At 37.8% G+C, this 17,229-nt stretch overlaps 1 protein-coding gene across 2 annotated transcripts in view; it reads right to left on the minus strand.

Moving 5' to 3' along the window:
• The window catches only part of PRKD1 (protein kinase D1), a 275,027-nt gene that overhangs the window by 71,030 nt on the left and 186,768 nt on the right, over positions 1–17,229 (minus strand). For both annotated transcript variants that reach the window (XM_080918823.1, XM_080918822.1), the window contains exon 3: positions 1,647–1,778. In XM_080918823.1, the coding sequence (XP_080774949.1) occupies positions 1,647–1,778 (132 nt within the window). The remainder of the gene's footprint in view (positions 1–1,646; positions 1,779–17,229) is intronic.

The raw sequence follows: 17,229 nt of genomic DNA on the forward strand, positions 1-17,229 counted from the left end.
AATGCAACGGTTATGAGGTCATGAAAGCGTCTAACAAAATTTCAAAGAAACACCTGGGAGCATAGGTACCTTAGCAGTTAAGAGTCCCCCATAGGCCTGACAGGACAGTGAAGGGCTGTATGAGAGAGATGACAAAGATGCAGTGAAGACCCAGAAAATTTGGAGATGACATGAAAATGGGGTGTTGACTGAGGGAAGACTGTTATTGTGTGAGCTGCCTAAGAGAGACCATCTGAGCTCTATACAACCAGCAAAGCCATTAGAACATGGCTGCCTAGCTCAGTTAGAGAACACATCATGCCACTATGTAGCCTAGACACTGGACATGAAACTACAAGATTTGATATGTGCACTTCTGGGTGTTGGTCTTGTTTGGTATGGTTATTCTTCATTAATTTACAGCATCCTTTTGAATTTGAATGCTTACCCTGTTTCATTAAGGGTTGGAAGTATGTAACAAACAAACAAAAGAAAAACCAATCAAAACTCCCATTTTACAGCTAAGAAAAGAGTTGGCTTTGGAATGTTGACAGATGCTGTCATAGTGAAGTTATGACACTTCTTACTAGTAGACTCAATACATTTTGCATGATGAGACTGGCATATACTTCTGGGCATCTAAGACAGAATGTAACACTCTGCAGTTGGAATGTCTACTCCTGTGTTGATGACTGCTGCTGACAGACTACTGGAAGGTATAGGAATGTCAGGAGGAAGAGAGTAATTGAAAAAAATAAGTTACTGAAAACATGCCTGAACATGTACATTTGTCTCGAGTGCCAATCTCTCAGCTGTCACGAGGTGAGTGATACTGCTTAGCTGTGAATTCTTTGACCTGATGTTCTGCCTCATTGTAGACCCAGAGACAATGGGGCCAAGTGAGCTTGGACTTAAACCCCTGATACCGGGAGTCAAGCCTTATCTTTCGTTCTTTAAAGCTCTCCCAAATGTTTGGTCAAAGTGAAAGAAATCTAGTCAAAACAAAACACCCAAGGTCTGGTTTCTTCTAGATTTGCTCACTGTAAATTTCTTTTCTACTGGTAAGAATTAAACAATTAATGGCAAGACTAATTACAGGTCTTATTCCAAAATGTGACCATAGTGGCATAAAGCATACCATTTTCCCAAAGAGAGATCACTGGGAAGGAATGCACAAGCCCTTGTTACTAAGGGGTGGAGGTCTGTACACCGAGTTGTCCAGTTCAAGGAGTTCTCTCTAGGAGTAAATTCATACCGCTGTCTGTGTGAAACACAGATTCAAGTCCCGTTTCACCCATTCCACTTCAGGGTGACCTTGGGTAGTTTGATTAACCATCTAAATCTCTGGATCCTGTTAAAGCTAATTATTGCAATTTCTGACTTAAATAAGATGGAAGTCTTAGTTTTAATTTCTGGCTAAAATACCCCATGCACTACAGTATGAAAAACTTCTTCCACTTGAGGAAACAGGTAACAATTAGGCTTATAGATGAGGTAAAGAATGTCACAGACAAAGAGCTTCAGAATCGAACAAAATACTGCATAAATGAAGACGAGACATCAAGATGACAGGAGGACACTTATGAGAGAGCACAGTATCATCCAAGGAACACAGAAGCAGAAGCTTCAGTTCACATTAGATGTGGAGTGGACAGAAAAGAACTCACCTTCACATTTAAGGCCTTGGCGCACCAGCCCCCACAGCATTTCTCCACAGTGATCACAGAAAGCTGGGGCTCTGTATGAATGCACGAAGAGAGCGTGAGGCCGGATCTGGAAGTCTTCAAAGGTGGCTGAAGCTGCAGAAAGAGCATATTGCAAAAGAAATTGAATGGATATACCCATCTGCAAACAAGCATGCCAGGCAACAGGTGAGTCAGCAAGGAGGCAACTCTGAAAACAAAGTAATGGAAAACCAGCCAAGTGTAGTGCTGTGTATTTGTGATCAGCATGTGTGGGTTGAAGCAAGAAGATCTAGAGCCAGCCTTTGATATAGTGTGTATTCAGGGAGAGCTTAGGCTATAAGACACATAGTCTTTACACCTTACAAATCATATAGAAAATGAGATGCTACATGGCTTGTACTTTCATTAGGTTTTATTCTAATATACAAGGTTACACTTGGTGGCACAACAGCATCTTGAATCTCTTTTTCTGCATGGCAATCTTTCACATTATTGCAGTAACAATAAAATGCTAAAATAAAGGACAAATAACACAATAATACTTCCTGCATAGCTGATATTAACTGAAATTATTTTGTTTTTCACCCCTAGTGAGGAGCTGCTGACCTTTGGTAGTGTCTGGAAGAGGGAGAGTCAGTTTCCCTTAAGACTATTGTCCCTGGTTGGTTGACTGTGCTCCAGAGGATGACTCACACCCATGGATTTATGGGAATCATGAATTGAACTCAGAAGTCATGAGGCTGGGAAGCAATAGGGGAGTGAGGGTGGATCTGGGAGAAAAAGGGAGTGGAGAGGAAGTAAAATATGATCAAAATACATTGCCTGCTTGTATAAAATTCTCAGAGGATTAACAAAAGCATTATATTAAGTGTTTTGCTTCTCTCCTAAGGTATTCAAAGGCATTAATAATATAGAAAAAGTGACACCTGAATTTAAACACTGCTTTCGGATAAGACAGACAGTATAAAGAGGAACACTACAGTGTGACTGGAGTAGAGAAAGCCCATTAAATCCTTACACTGACCATATTCTTCTTGGAGGGATGGAGATAGATTAACAGTTGAAAACTGGAACCAAACATTGAACATGTAACCTGTAAATAACCCCGAGGCTTCCTCATGAGCACATCAAGAGGATGGATTAAAAGGAATGGGCCAGGCATGGTGTATTCTGAGAAAAACATGGATAAGCTACGTGCCTGATGGAAGGTCCTTTGGATATTTTCTATATATTTCCTGTTTTATGAAGTACACATAAAGACAAATAACGTGCATGAGTTCAGCTATACTGTACAATGTACATTTTTATATTACTAAAGTGGCCCACGTTTATGCTAATCTTCAAATTAAGAAAGCTGAGGAGAAAGACTGGTAGAGTTGCATCTTTCTGACTTCTCTGCAGTTGTAAGGCAGATAGTGCTCTCCAAAAGACCTTGAGAACCACTGACATCATCTCTGAGGCAGCACACATAATCCCCATGAACCTATCTGAGGGGCAAAGGGTTGTATGAACATGGCATTCTCTTGCTCCTTAAAAACTGAATCTCCATTTAGAATAAAAGACAATCCTGGAGGCTTGATTTTGAGGTTTTATGCTTAGTGAATTTTGGAGAAAATATGTTGCAAATTAGAGAATATGTTGATTAACAAAATTATTGATAATGCTTTTCTAAATCAATCACTAAAAACTATGGTTATGATTCAAGGTACCAATTATACACAATGGTGATTGGGTTAAAGTATATCTAATCTGGAGAATGCTAAATTCTCCTTAAAATTGATCTCTTGAACTCATAAGCAATTTCCCCCCAATACCATTAAAGAAAAACACCTGAATACATTGTGCCAATCCTTCACTCCTAGCCCCCTTCACCACTGAATCCACCCCTTCCGGGACCAAACCACTATGACAATACTATGACAGTAATTAGTTGAATAATTATTGTAGTTTTCAAAATAAGAAACGCTAGAATTTGACAATACAAATAGCAAGCTGCGTTGAGACATTTTAGGAATTAATCAGGAAGAATATAAATAATCAAACTAAAGATTTTCAATGACACCTCCCCCCTCTAATTTATGCCAGGGAGATTTGTGGGTTTTTTGCTTTTTTAAAGGGGATTAACATTCATAAGCAGTTAGCACCCTTGACTTATGTTTAAATGCCACATTACTAAAGTTCAATTTTAATATTCTCCTGTTAATTTTAGAATAATTAAATACATTTTTAAAATAAAACTACTAAGCATGGTGAGGTTTTGCATCCATTTGAAATGAAAGCACAACATCCATTCATTATGAATTTACCTGTTCTGCACCCTGGGGGAAATCAGCATTAGCTGAGCATATGCATGCAGGCTTGCCTAATCACAAAATCGCACTTCAGAGATAATCACCCAGCACAGGCAAACAAAGTGAAGGCTGCAATTCCATTTCATTTAAGTTTTGGAATCAAAATGGACAGGTAAGAATAGGAATATTAGCATGTCTAGAGATTCCAAGAAAGGCACAATGAGCCTGTCATAATCAATCAGCGGACCTAAATTAAAACGATATGACAGGCAAACAAACTGAGCACAATGGGCCCTCACACTGGTATTTGTGTCTCTTTGATTTGCTCTATTCAGAGTCTATTGTTACAAACCAGTGTGCAAGAGAGGGGAAAATGACATGCTTTCCGTAGTCGCTGAGCCTTTGAAACAGGTAATTGAGCCAAAAATCTTAATATAATCAGTAGTTCTTTACAGGTTCATTATAAATTGTTGGACAAAATGGACTAAACTGGTTAGTGGTACAGAGGAAATGAGGCTTCTGAAGCAAAATAAAGCATCTCTGGAGGTCAAAACTATTTGCATAATAAAGTAAAACAATGTCAGATCTTCCAAGATTTTCAGTAAATTTTTAAATGGCTATTTTGGCAATTTGGGAGCAACATTAACTCTTTGCAGCTGTGACAGGTTGGGACCGATATTTGAGAAAGGTGTGATTAACATGCTTTGAACAACATTTTATTTGATGTTTTTACAAACAATCTAAGATGCTGATATTGTTACCCCACTATACATATAAGAAAACTTGAACAGAAATGAAGGCATAACACTGTGGCAATATAGAATCTGGACTCAGCCAGTCTCAACAGTAGAACTGTAAAGACTCAATTATCACACCTTAATACTTTAAACAAACTACAGAAGTTTATTTATTGTCATTGAAGGAGGTTATTTTCAAACAGTCTCATTACATGTGGTGGAACAAAGTAGTCCCAACAACACAGAGAAAACAGGAGTTGCTGTAAGTTCAAGGTAGGCTAGTCCTCTCAAAGCATTCATCCAGGCCAGCACGAGCTATATAGAAGATGCTGCTTTCAAAGACCAAAAGGAAAGCTGACACTGCAACCCAATATGACATATAACCTTCACTGAGTACACAGTCTCATATCAGAGGTAGTGAAAATGTTGGAGAACTTTTAAAAATTCCTTTCTGCCCTTTATCAGCCTTTTAAAACATATCTTGCATAAAATTTCTGATTTCAATTCCATCCTCTAATTAGTTTGAAGTTACTATGTTTGATAAGTATGTTTAAAAACAATGGTAATTCATCGTTTCAAATGAGTTGTACCCTGTGCTACATGATAACCCATATCATCACATGAGTCCTCAAGTCTAACTCAAGAACAATGCTTTGAAGCTTCTCCTAAGTCTGAATACATTGTCTTCCTTAGCTTATAGACTATTAAAAGAAGCATCTGAATGCCAGTACCCCATACACATTCACACTGTTGTTGGATCAGCCTCTCAATCCCCAAACATAACTCTAACACACACAAAAACCATCTTTTGCTACTTGCTGTTTTCCAGTAGGATGGCCCCACTACATGATTTTATAGCACTGGTAAAGACTCAAACCATTAGAAAGCCATTCTTTAGATCCCCCAATATCCCACTGTAACCACCACTCACTGTTCAGTTCTAATCATAAGCCTTAAACTTAAGTTTTTCATGTCTTCTAAAGTCACTCCACACAAGTGTTAATGCCATAAAGCACAGAGTTGGTAATATCTTGTTTTATGTATCATGCTTTGGGTCGACTGATCCAAAGCCTACTAGGCAATAGTTATAACCAGCCCCAGAAAGTGTATCAATGTCAGTAGAGAAAGAAGTTGTGAGTTCTTGAGTCTGTCTCTGAGGGCACCCTATACTGCTCTGCAGGACATGTAGTTTAAAACACAGAACAGATAAGAAAATGGAGGGAAAAAAATTAAGACATCTATAAGATTATCTTTTATATAATTACGATGTCTTCACACTTTTCTGGTACACTGTAATGACAGTTATACCTAAATGTTTCCAACAGATAACTCCTGCGTCCAAAGGACTGAGACCCACGCCTCAGTGATGTTAAGATCACACCTGGGCCTGTCTACACGCTGCTCCCTTGAACCAATCCACACACATGTCCTTATGGGATGGACGACCATCCTTCTTCCCATGCCACAAAGTCCCTCTTTTTAGGGACACACAACTCCTGACATCATCCTAATCTCGCACAGTCTATTAATTCTGGGAACAATAAAAAGATTTAGGAAGAACCCATAGAACCCAACAGCAATATCATTCCATGAGTTTTTATTCAGCCACTTGCTATACCTTCACACAGTTGAAAAATTAAAAAATAATAAATTTTCTTCTTTTGACTTAATATTTTATTTGAAAAATATGAGTAAAGTGTCATGACAAAAAAGGGTCCTGTGAATATACCGTGGCAGAGGTCACAGTAACCATGCCCACAGCAGAACATAAGGTTAAAGCTACTGACTACACAGGTCAGATAGTTCTGGAAATTGTCAGTGCATGACACAGTAAGAAGAGATGAAAATCATCAATGCATACTATCAAACCTCTAAAAGAATTGAGTACTGACAAACATATTCATATAGTGTTATGCCAAAATGCCTTTAAAAATTCATATATGTAACCCTCTTTTTTAAAAAATAAAGTTGCAAGAAAAAAAAAGAGAAGATGGAAATCAAAGCAGAATGTTACATTACATGCAAGTACTAAATATTATCTTGTGTAAAAATAGTAATAAAACACACACACACACACACACACAGGAGGAGAGAGAGAGAGAGAGAGAGAGAGAGAGAGAGAGAGAGAGAGAGAGAGAGAGAGAGAGAGAAATATCTACTTGGAATAGCACAGTGTAATGCTAAACAACCTACTTTAATACAAGGAAATGTATCAGAGACAGAAGTGGCCATGCAAGGGCAGGTGAGTTAGAAAACACGAGGAGAAGGCTGAAGGGGGGGGGACGGGGAGAAAAAGGCTTTCGGGCAGCTTTTTGTGTGGAGACAGAAGAGTAAGAGCCTGACCCACCATGGTTAACAGTTCAATTCTAAAGTACAAAATGAGCCAAGCAATTCCATTCCAACTGTGCTCCAGTGCTTTCTATAACAAATGGACCAACTTTAAGAAAACAGATGAAGGAAGAGTATGTTCCAGAAGAAAATCAGTTTAGAAGACATAAGCAGATTATCCAAGATTCAAGGTCTTTAAATACATATTTTCTGTTATTGCAGTTTCTGTTCCTCCAACAGGGTTTCTCTGTGTAGTAGTGGCTGTCCTAGAAGTCACTCTGCAGAACAGGTTGGTCTTGTACTAACTAGAAGGCCTGCTTGCTCTGCCTTCCAAGTGCTAGAATTAAAGGCGTGGGCCACCAGGCATTGCTCTAAATGAATAATTTTTAAGAAACCCAAACAAATAATATTTGAGGTAACAGAAGCTGACTCTCATGGAATCAACTATATAAATTCCTTTACTTTTATTTTTAATTTTATTTATGTACATGTGTGTTTTGCCTGCATCTGTGCATTATGTGGAGGCCTGGTGACAACAAAGGCTAAGAGATGGATCTGATGCCCCAAGAGTGCAGTTACAGATGGTTGTGTGGATGCTAATAATTGAGCCATGGAAGGGCAGGCAGCATGCTTAACCTCTGATTCAGCTCCACTGTACCCATTTATGGTTTTTAATTATTTATTTTTGAGAATATAGTATATGTATATCATCTTCCCTTCTCTTTCCCTAAAACCTCACTCAAACACACACACACACACACACACACACACACACACACACACACACACACACACACACATCTAAATACACCTTATTCATTTTGTTTTGTATATTGTCAGGGTGGACCATTTAACATTGCATAACCCACTGTTGTGCTGTTTCCTAGGAGAGACTTTGTCTCTCACTTCTTGCCTATAGTTCTTTTTCTCTGAAGGGGTGAGGCATCCTTAACTTTTAAAGAAAGCTTACTGTGTCCAGTGAACATTTTCTAAAGTCGTATTCTACAAGAATAAAAACATTTTAATAAAGCTGAAAAGTTCTACAGAAAAGGAAGGAAAAAATTTAGTCCTACTTGAAATAAAACATTTTATACGGCGATATTTAAAATGATAGTTTTTTAGAATGTTTTTTATTAGATACTCTCTGTATTTACATTTCAAATGTTATTCCCCACTCTGCTCCTATCTTTTCCCTACTTGTCTCCAGGAAGGTATAACCTCTCCCAATCACCCTCTCCACCCCAGTGCCGTGGCATTCCCCTACACTGGGAAAATGTGCCCTCACTGGACCAAAGGCCTCTTCTCACATTGATGCCAGACACTGCTATTCTCTGCTACATATGCAGCTGGAGCCATGGGTCACTCTGCATGTGCTCAATGGCTGGTGCTTTAGTCCATGGGAGTTGTGGAGAATTTGGTTGATAACGCTGTTCCTCCCATGAGGTTGCAGACCTTTTCAGCTCCTTCAGTCCTTTATCTAGCACCTTCATTGGGGTCCCTGTGTTTAGTCCAGTGGTTAGCTACAGGCATGCTCAGCTGTATCTGTATGACTCTGGCCAAGGATTTTCCCTGCTGGGACATCCTGGGCTTGGTCTTGGGTTCAAAACTTTAGGGACAAAGGTTGTTGACTAGGCAAATAGAAAAAGACAGGGGTTCCCTCCTTTGGAGAGCCCTCAAATTCAATCACAGGGGCATCAGTTGTCTTTGTAAAAGTAGAATTACTATTACACAGGTCTGTATATCTAGCCTGAAAGGTTGGTACTTCAGAAGGTGTAATATAATCAACTGAGGAAGAAAAGATACGAAGGGTCTTACTCAGCTGTGAATCCTGTAAGTATAGTTGCTTCTTTCTCATCTAGAAATTCTGACCATTAGGGAATATGATGAGGTCCTTCATCAATTCGTAGCTGACTTTTGTGCACACGGAGAGCTAAATGTTGATATCCAGGTTTCCTTGCACTATTTGTTGAATGTGCATCTTCCAATGTATATTTTTGATATATTTGTGGAAAAAAAACAAAACCAAAAATAAAACACAAATACCTGTATTTGTAGGAGCATGGATGTACATCTAGGTCCTTTATTCCATTCCAGTGATCTATGGGTCTTTTTTTTCCTCTCACAAAACTATGATGTTTGCATTACTTTGTCTCTATACATAATCTGAAATCAGGTATAGCGAAATCTCTTACATATTCTTTTTGTTCAGTATTGGTACTGAACAAAACCTGGGTACTGGCTGGTTTTGTGTCACAAACCTGACACAAGCTGGAGTTATCACAGAGAAAGGAGCCTCCCTTGAGGAAATGCTTCCATGAGATCCAGCTGTAAGGCATTTTCTCAATTAGTGATCAAGTGGAAAGGGCCCAGCCCATTGTGGGTGGTGTCATCCCTGGACTGGTAGACCTGGGTTCTATAAGAAAGCAAACTGAGCAAGCCAGTGGAAGCAAGTAATGTCCCTGCATGGCCTCTGCATCAGCTCCTACATCCTGACCTGCTTGGGTTCCAATCCCAACTTCCCCACTAGCATTCTGGCACTATGCTAATGGTGAAATCCATGGATACAGTATGGTACCAGAGCTGGTCTGGGCTCTAACTCAGATCACTGCAAATGGTTGATCTGGGAAGACTAGTTTCTCTGCCCTTACTGCTCTTCTTCAGTGAAACTTGGTGAGTTAAACTATCCTTGCTGAGCTCTATAGAGGGCATAGCTAGGTTGGCAGTCTTTGTCGTTTTGGCCAAGTGATCACTCCAAGTTCTTAGCAAAATGATTAAGAGTATGGCCTTTGAAATCAGAAGTATCAAAGTGTGACTCACAGTTATTACAATGATTATTATTTACAGTGATTGGTATTATCATGACCGTTAGTCCTAATGGAGAGGAATGAACCTTTTTATTACCAACCAACAGCACTTAAACCTAAGGATAATAGGATCTATTAGTATTTGTTCATTCTATTTCTTAAAGAACGTTTGTACTGCAGAGGAAATGAATTTTCCTCCACTGATCTGGTTAACCGTAATAAATTCAGCTAAGTCCATACTGCTGTTTCTAGTTTCTTCTCTCATGTGACTCAATTAACAGGCATTGCAGTAAGGAGAGAAGGGTCACCATATCCTGATGGGACTGAATGACAAATGCCACAGCTGGAAAGAGATTAGAGAGCATCTCAGGTCAAGAAAGAATGTAAATGGTTACCCCATGTGTCTAGCACCGAGAAAAAAAGAAAATTAAGTAAAAATGTCATGGAGTCAAATTCGAGCTAATGAGTGCACGCTCTGCAGGTACTCTGAACAGAGGAAGGAAAGGTCAAGTCTGTTGCTTAGAAAGTGCCTTCATGTAAACGAGATTTTATACCTTTAAAAAGGATAATGACCTAATTTAGATGAGGAACACCAGCATACAAATTACTCTTTAGGCTCCTAACTAAAGAAATGTAGACAAAGACTATGTACAGCATTACAAAGAAATGAGGCAGCAGGGTTTCCTGGAACCAACAGCATCACTGTTTTGCAATATATGTCCATGTAGAGGCTCCAAACTAGGGGCTTATGTACTTGACTTTAGGTTTTTGAAAGTCTTACTTTATTTTTCATAAAACCAATATTTATATCTGTTATTTTAAGCATAAATTCCCCAGAGCTGTGAGATCCAACCATAGTTCCTCTAGATCAAAGGGGTTCAACTGTAGCTGAATCCCTTATCACTATGCTGACGCTCTTTCTGCCAAGGAAGGGAACTCACTCTGGACATAGAGAGCATGTGCTAATGCATTCCTGCTTGAAATTTGTGATTAAGATTTCAGTCACACATATAATGTATTTTGATCAAAGCCACCTTTCATTCTTTCCTCTCTAATTCTTTCCCATACCTTAACCTCCATTTTTTCTTCCCAATTGCATGTGCTCTTTTATTTTAACCCACTAAATTCAGTTATGGCTGCCCATATATGCTCCTTCCTCAACACTCAACAGCACAGTTTGCCAATAGGTCTTAGGATTTCATTAGTTCTCTGCCCCCCCCCCCCCATCACCCCAATCATGCTGTAACTATGTTTGATTTTGCACAGGTCTTGTGGATATTGTTATGCTTACTGTCTCTTCATATATCCAGTGGCTCTGTCATGTCTGGCAAATACTGTTTCATAGCAGATGCCCATTGTTTCAGTCTCTTATTCGCCAGATGTTGAATAGCTGTGAGCCTCTGTGATACTCACCATGTACTACAAAAAAAGTATCTCTGATAGGGGTTGATAGATATACCAATTTTTGAATATAAAGATAAGAATCTAATTGGCAATTTATTAGTATCTATTAGCAAAATATTGCTATAACATTCTTCAGTAGATTCTATGACCAGCCAGAAACATGTTCTTGGCCAGGCAAAAATTCTACCTTATGGATTAGAACTGGAATCTAATCAGAAAGCAGCTGATTAAAACTGTGCAACATCTATGCTGTGTATGACTTTTAATGACCACCTTCCCTCAGGTAGACCCACAGTCGATCACTAGTTAAAGTTTGAGAAGTACTGTGGATGAAAGGGGAGAAAGGAGTAAAGGCGCCAGAGGGGTGTAGGGGCACTCAAGAAACTGCATAGAATCAACTAACATGGGCCAATAGGAGCTAACAGACAGAATGGTCAACCTGGTAGTAGGCATGAGGCAGACCCAGGCCATCTGCACATATCTAACAGTTTTGTAGCTTGATCTTTATGTCTAACTCCTAACAGTGGCAGCAGGGGCTGTCTCCAACTTTGTTTTCTGTCTTTGGATACCTTTCCCCTAACTGGGCTTTTCCTTGTCTAGCTTAGATAAGACAAGATAAACTCAGTCTTATGGGGGACAGGAGTGGAGACAAGTCATAGCCTGGTAGACAATGGTCATGAAAGAATCAGATCTAGACTCTAGGAATGTTTCAATAGCTGTAAAGAAGCAAAATACCAAAATAAATAAATAAAAAAATAAACAGACTGCCCTTTTGAGTAGACAGCTAATTAAATAGGCCAAATGGTTAGTAATGAGCACAGACTTCTCATAGATTTTTAGGTTCACTACAGCTCAGTAGATCTGCATGCTAGATTGGAATAAAAAATCAATCATCATATTCTACATATCTAATCCAAAAGTGATGTTTGGGGCTTTATTACTCACATATTATAATCTTGGTAATTTGTACTAATTTGAAGATATTAGTATTAGTAAATAAATGAATAATACCTGTTTTAATTTGAAGGTCACCATTAAAAATAACCGAACATGATTTTATATCTAACATTCATCATTAATATTAAATTTATAGACTGCTCTAATTTTATTATCAAAATATCTACATAAATGTACTAAGTAAATAACTATTTTAAAACATGTTTGCCTTTGCAACCCAACCAGTAAAGCAGTTATACTAATTGCAGATCTGCAGTTCCAATGCCCAAATCTCATGCCCAGCTCTTGGGCAGAAGAATTAGAGCCACCTCCAGTCCCAACCCACTACAACCACCTGTACCTTTCATGGATCCCAATGATCTTCCCTTCCTAAGCTTACCACCTCTGATAAATCCCAGCCACCCACCCAAGTTGGAATCTTTAGTAACATAGACTATGTGTCCAGGTAATTAAATAGGTTAAGTTTAGATTACTTCTCCCTCCATTCCTCCTATTTTTATTTGCTAGTCTCATTGATAGCTCTATAACAGGCCTTCTGCTAAAGCTCTGCTCCCATTTGAACAGGGTATAACTAAGTAGATCCTGTGGAACACACTGTTCTCCTCTCTTCTATGAACTTGTTCACCCCCATCCTGGCCCATTCCTATTACTAAGTGTCAGCTCCTATAGCTCAGAAACACAATTTAGGTACAACTCATAGACACACCTATCAGCACTATATAAAAAAATTGTGCCAGGTAACACATACTACCAATACACTAAAAACCAGAGAGGAAACAAAAACCAAGGAAGAAAATGTCCACCCAACAAAGACAAGATATTCAGCATCTGGAATTAAAATTGCCCCTATGTCAGACCCTAGAGATTAATATGAAAACACAATCAATAACAGCCCAGAAAATATATCTGCATTGGAGCTGAGAAACAGCAGCAGGACCAAAATATTCCAACATAGCTGAAGTACAAGAAAAAGACTTCAAAAGAACCTTTATGAATGTGAGAAAAATTCCCTAAAAGGAAATTGATACATTCCTAAAGAAATCTATAAAAATATAAACAGACACTGGAAGGAAATGAGTAAACCATTCTAGTCCTGAAATTAAAAGGAGAATTTAGTAACAAACAAACAAAAAACAAAGCCTACAAACTAAGATAAATCTGGTAATAAAGAAATGTAGAAACTCAGATAATAATCATGGAGGCAAGCAACAGAATATGAGATGGAAGAGAAAATTTTAGATATTCAAGACACAGTGGAAGAAATGGATATAGCTGTTAAAAAATATTAAATCTAAAAACTCCTGGCATAAAACATCCAGGAAATATGGCACAACATGAAATGACCAAATCTAAGAATAATAGGAATAGGAGAAGAAGATGGGGTAAAAGACCCAGAATATAATTTCAACAAAATTATAGAAAGTTTGGCTAACCTTAAAAAAGGGATGCCTGTAAAGTACAAGAATACAGAACACCAAGTAGACTTGATGAAAAAAGAATGTGTGCTCAGCACATAACTTAATCGAAAGTAAATGTGCAGAATAAATAAATCACATTAAAAGCTATAAGAAAAAAGACCAAGTAACCCATGAAGGCAGTCCTATTAGACTTACAAATCACTTCTTAATGGAGACTCTAAAAGCCTAATAGGCCTGGAAAGAATGTGTTTCAGAGTTTAAGAGATCACAGATGCCAACCCAGGCTTTTATAACCAGAAAAACTTTCAGTCACCACAGGATAAAACCAAATTTAAGCAGTAGCTATCTACAAATCCAAAAGGTGCTAGAAGAAAAACTCCAACCTAAAAGGTTGACTACATTTGAGAAAACAAAGGAAATAAATATTCCTAGACCACCAAAATTATACAAGTCTAACCCTACACCCACAAGAACAACAACAACAACTACAACAAAAACAACAGGAATCAAAACCACAGCACATAGACATCTCTCATTATCAATGTTAATTCCCCAATAAAAAGACAGAGACTAACAGAATGAGTGGAAAAATGGGATTCAGCCTTCTGTTGCATACAAGAAACACACCCTAACATCAACGATATATAATTTCCAATGGTAGAAAGATGGAAAAGATACTACAAAAAAATGGTCCTAAGAAATAACCTAATTTAGACATTTTAATACGACACATATTAATATTGAAGTTGGACAAAACAGACTTCAAACTCAAAATACTCAGAAGACACAGGGAACAACATTGCATACTCATTGAAGAAGACATTGTATAATTCTAAACAGCTATACTCAAAACACAAGTGTACTCAAGTTTGTAAAAGAAGCACTACTACAGACTAAACTGCATTTTAATTATCACACTGGGCTAGCGGGATAATTTGTTCTAACCAATAAACAGGGCATCCTGACAAAAACTCATTAGAGAACTGTTGGATTTAATTTGCACACAAAATCCAAGAACACACCAAAAAACAACAACAACAACAAATATCTGTCATGATCAAATAGGCTTCAGCCCAGATGTGCAGGGATGAGTTAACATACACAAATCAATTAACCAATCACATTAAAAATGGAATGGCAAAATAATCCACATATTCATCTAATTAGATGTATAAGGGCATTTGACAAAAACTTAACATCCAGTCATAAGAAAAGTTCTGAGAGATTGGGGGTATAAAGAACATAACTCAATAAAGGCACTTTACAGCAAAACCATCACCAATATCAATTTTAATGGAAAGAAATATCACAACAATTTTCCTAAAATCATGAACAATAAAAGGTTTTCCATTTTCTCCATGACTATGCAAAATAGTACTTGAAGTTATAGCTACAGCAATAAGACAACGGAAAGAGATCAAGAGGATACAAATTAGAAAGGAAGAAATCAAAATATCTTTATTTGTAGATGATGACAGTATACATAATTTACCATAAAGATTTCACCAGAAAACTCTTACTGAATGATAAACACATGAAAATAGCTAGATACAAAATTAACTCACAAAAAATCAGTAGTTTTTCTCTATTCAAATGACAAATGGACTGGGAAAGATTTTAGGGAAAAACATACTTCACAATAGCCTCAAGTAACATAAAATATTTTGAAATAATTCTAAAGAAGCAAGTGAAAGACATGTATGATAAAAACTTCATAACAAAGTGATTGAATAACAAAATTGAAGTTACCAGATGCAAAACCTGATGTGACCTTGGTGAGGACAGAGCCCTTGATGTGAGCTTCCAGGAGGGTTGATGGCTGCTATGAGCTTAGGGCTTGTTTGTATAATAATGTATTAATTTCTGAAACCAGTACAAACAGTGGAGGACTCTTCTAAGGAATGTCCTCCCTGCTAATGTTAATAACTCCATGATAAATAGAAACAGCAGGAGTTTAGGAGTCAAGGGTGTGGCTATGTCTCAGCAAAATAGTAAACAGTGGGACAGCCATTTAGGCAATGTCACCTGTGGCCTGCAAATCCTTGGTTGTATAACAGAGCTTAAGCAAGCTGTAGAAAGCAAGCTAGTAAGTGTTGTTTCTCTATGGTTCCCTCTTACAGCCTCCTGACTTGAGTTCTGCCTAGCCTTTCTTCATAATAAACTGTAGTCTGTTGGATAAAGCAAACCCTTCCTTCTCTCTTCAAACTGATTTAGGTCAGTGTTTTTTTTTTTTTTTTTGTTGTTGTTGTTTTGTTTTGTTTTGTTTTGTTTTTTAATCACAAACTAAATCAGAGGTGTGGTGTAAATATAATAGCAATGTTTTAGGCTGCTGAAAATTTAAATATATAAGAAACAGTTATTCCAAAGCCTAGGATAGAACTTCTTCATATTTAATGTTTGCAAACATTTACAAATGTTTCTTATGTACATCTTTCCTTTCCTACTGTTGATTCAATATATGTAGTGTAAGACTTGAAGTGAGTCTTAACTACAGGGAGACACCTCCTTCCAAGTGAGACACAAAAATGAGGTTGATGCAAACATAAGAGGTTTATTTTCTGGTGCATCAGGTTAACCCTCAATCAGTTCCCTGTGGCAAGTGACAAGAAGACCCCAAATGTCTATAACAAGCAGTTTTTATACTTTTTAGGGGTACAGGTTACATCAGCAAGGTTACAGTTAAATTTTTTGGCTAAGCATAGTGAGCTTTGAATATATTGGCTACCAAGCATGGGAAGATTATGATACACAATCAAACTCTACCTGAGACCACAGGGTCAGGTGACTATCAGTCAGTACATTCTGAGTTTTTAAAAGAATGTTCTTGCACCTCCCAAGAACTGTGGCTGGAAAATAGAACTTAGACTAATCTTGACCTGCAGCAGGCTCATATAAGCCTGGTGAAAGCCCCTTCTGTCCTTCAGTAGCATTTGAAAAATGATTATTGTGGCCATTGTCATGGTAGAGTTTATTTCTTTTCAGTTTATCTGAAAATATTGTAGGCTTACTGCAGAGAAATTTTAATCCAGCAACATGGCTGTTCTGGCAAGGAATCACATCCAAAGATCTGATCCAGCCAGAGAAAACCCATGTGTCTCTATGCTGGCTTTTAAAGGTTCACATATTTCACATGTGTGCCCATGACAACCTTCACCTCACATAAATATGACACATGGGGCACTTTGACTTAATTATCATCTTATTCCTAGAATAATATCTTGCTTAATTTCTATTATTCTTTTGTAAAGTTGTGATCCAATTTTCTTTCAAACACATTAAGAATTTTTTTCCTTACATCCAACAAGCTGAAATAATACTTTAAAAATTTCTAGTAGAGTCTGGGTTCAGACCCTCTGGATATATATTCAACTTAACTCCCTATTCAGGATACGTTGTTCACTGACTGCATGCATCTCCGTGTAGGCTTGTTCTTGTGCCTGGTGAGTAGCAGGCATTTCAAGCAGGCTAAGAACCCCATCTGGGGATGTGACCTGTAATTCTGTTTCCTTTCTTGCACTTTTATTTTGAGGTTTGGGGATGAAAATCCTTTTAGTGTTCTAATGAGTCAGATTTAATAATTTCATGTACTCCAAACAGGTTCTCAGTGTTTCAAAAAAATTTCATTT

The sequence above is a fragment of the Micromys minutus genome, assembly GCF_963924665.1.
Source record: "Micromys minutus genome assembly, chromosome: 1".
Lineage (NCBI taxonomy): Eukaryota > Metazoa > Chordata > Mammalia > Rodentia > Muridae > Micromys > Micromys minutus.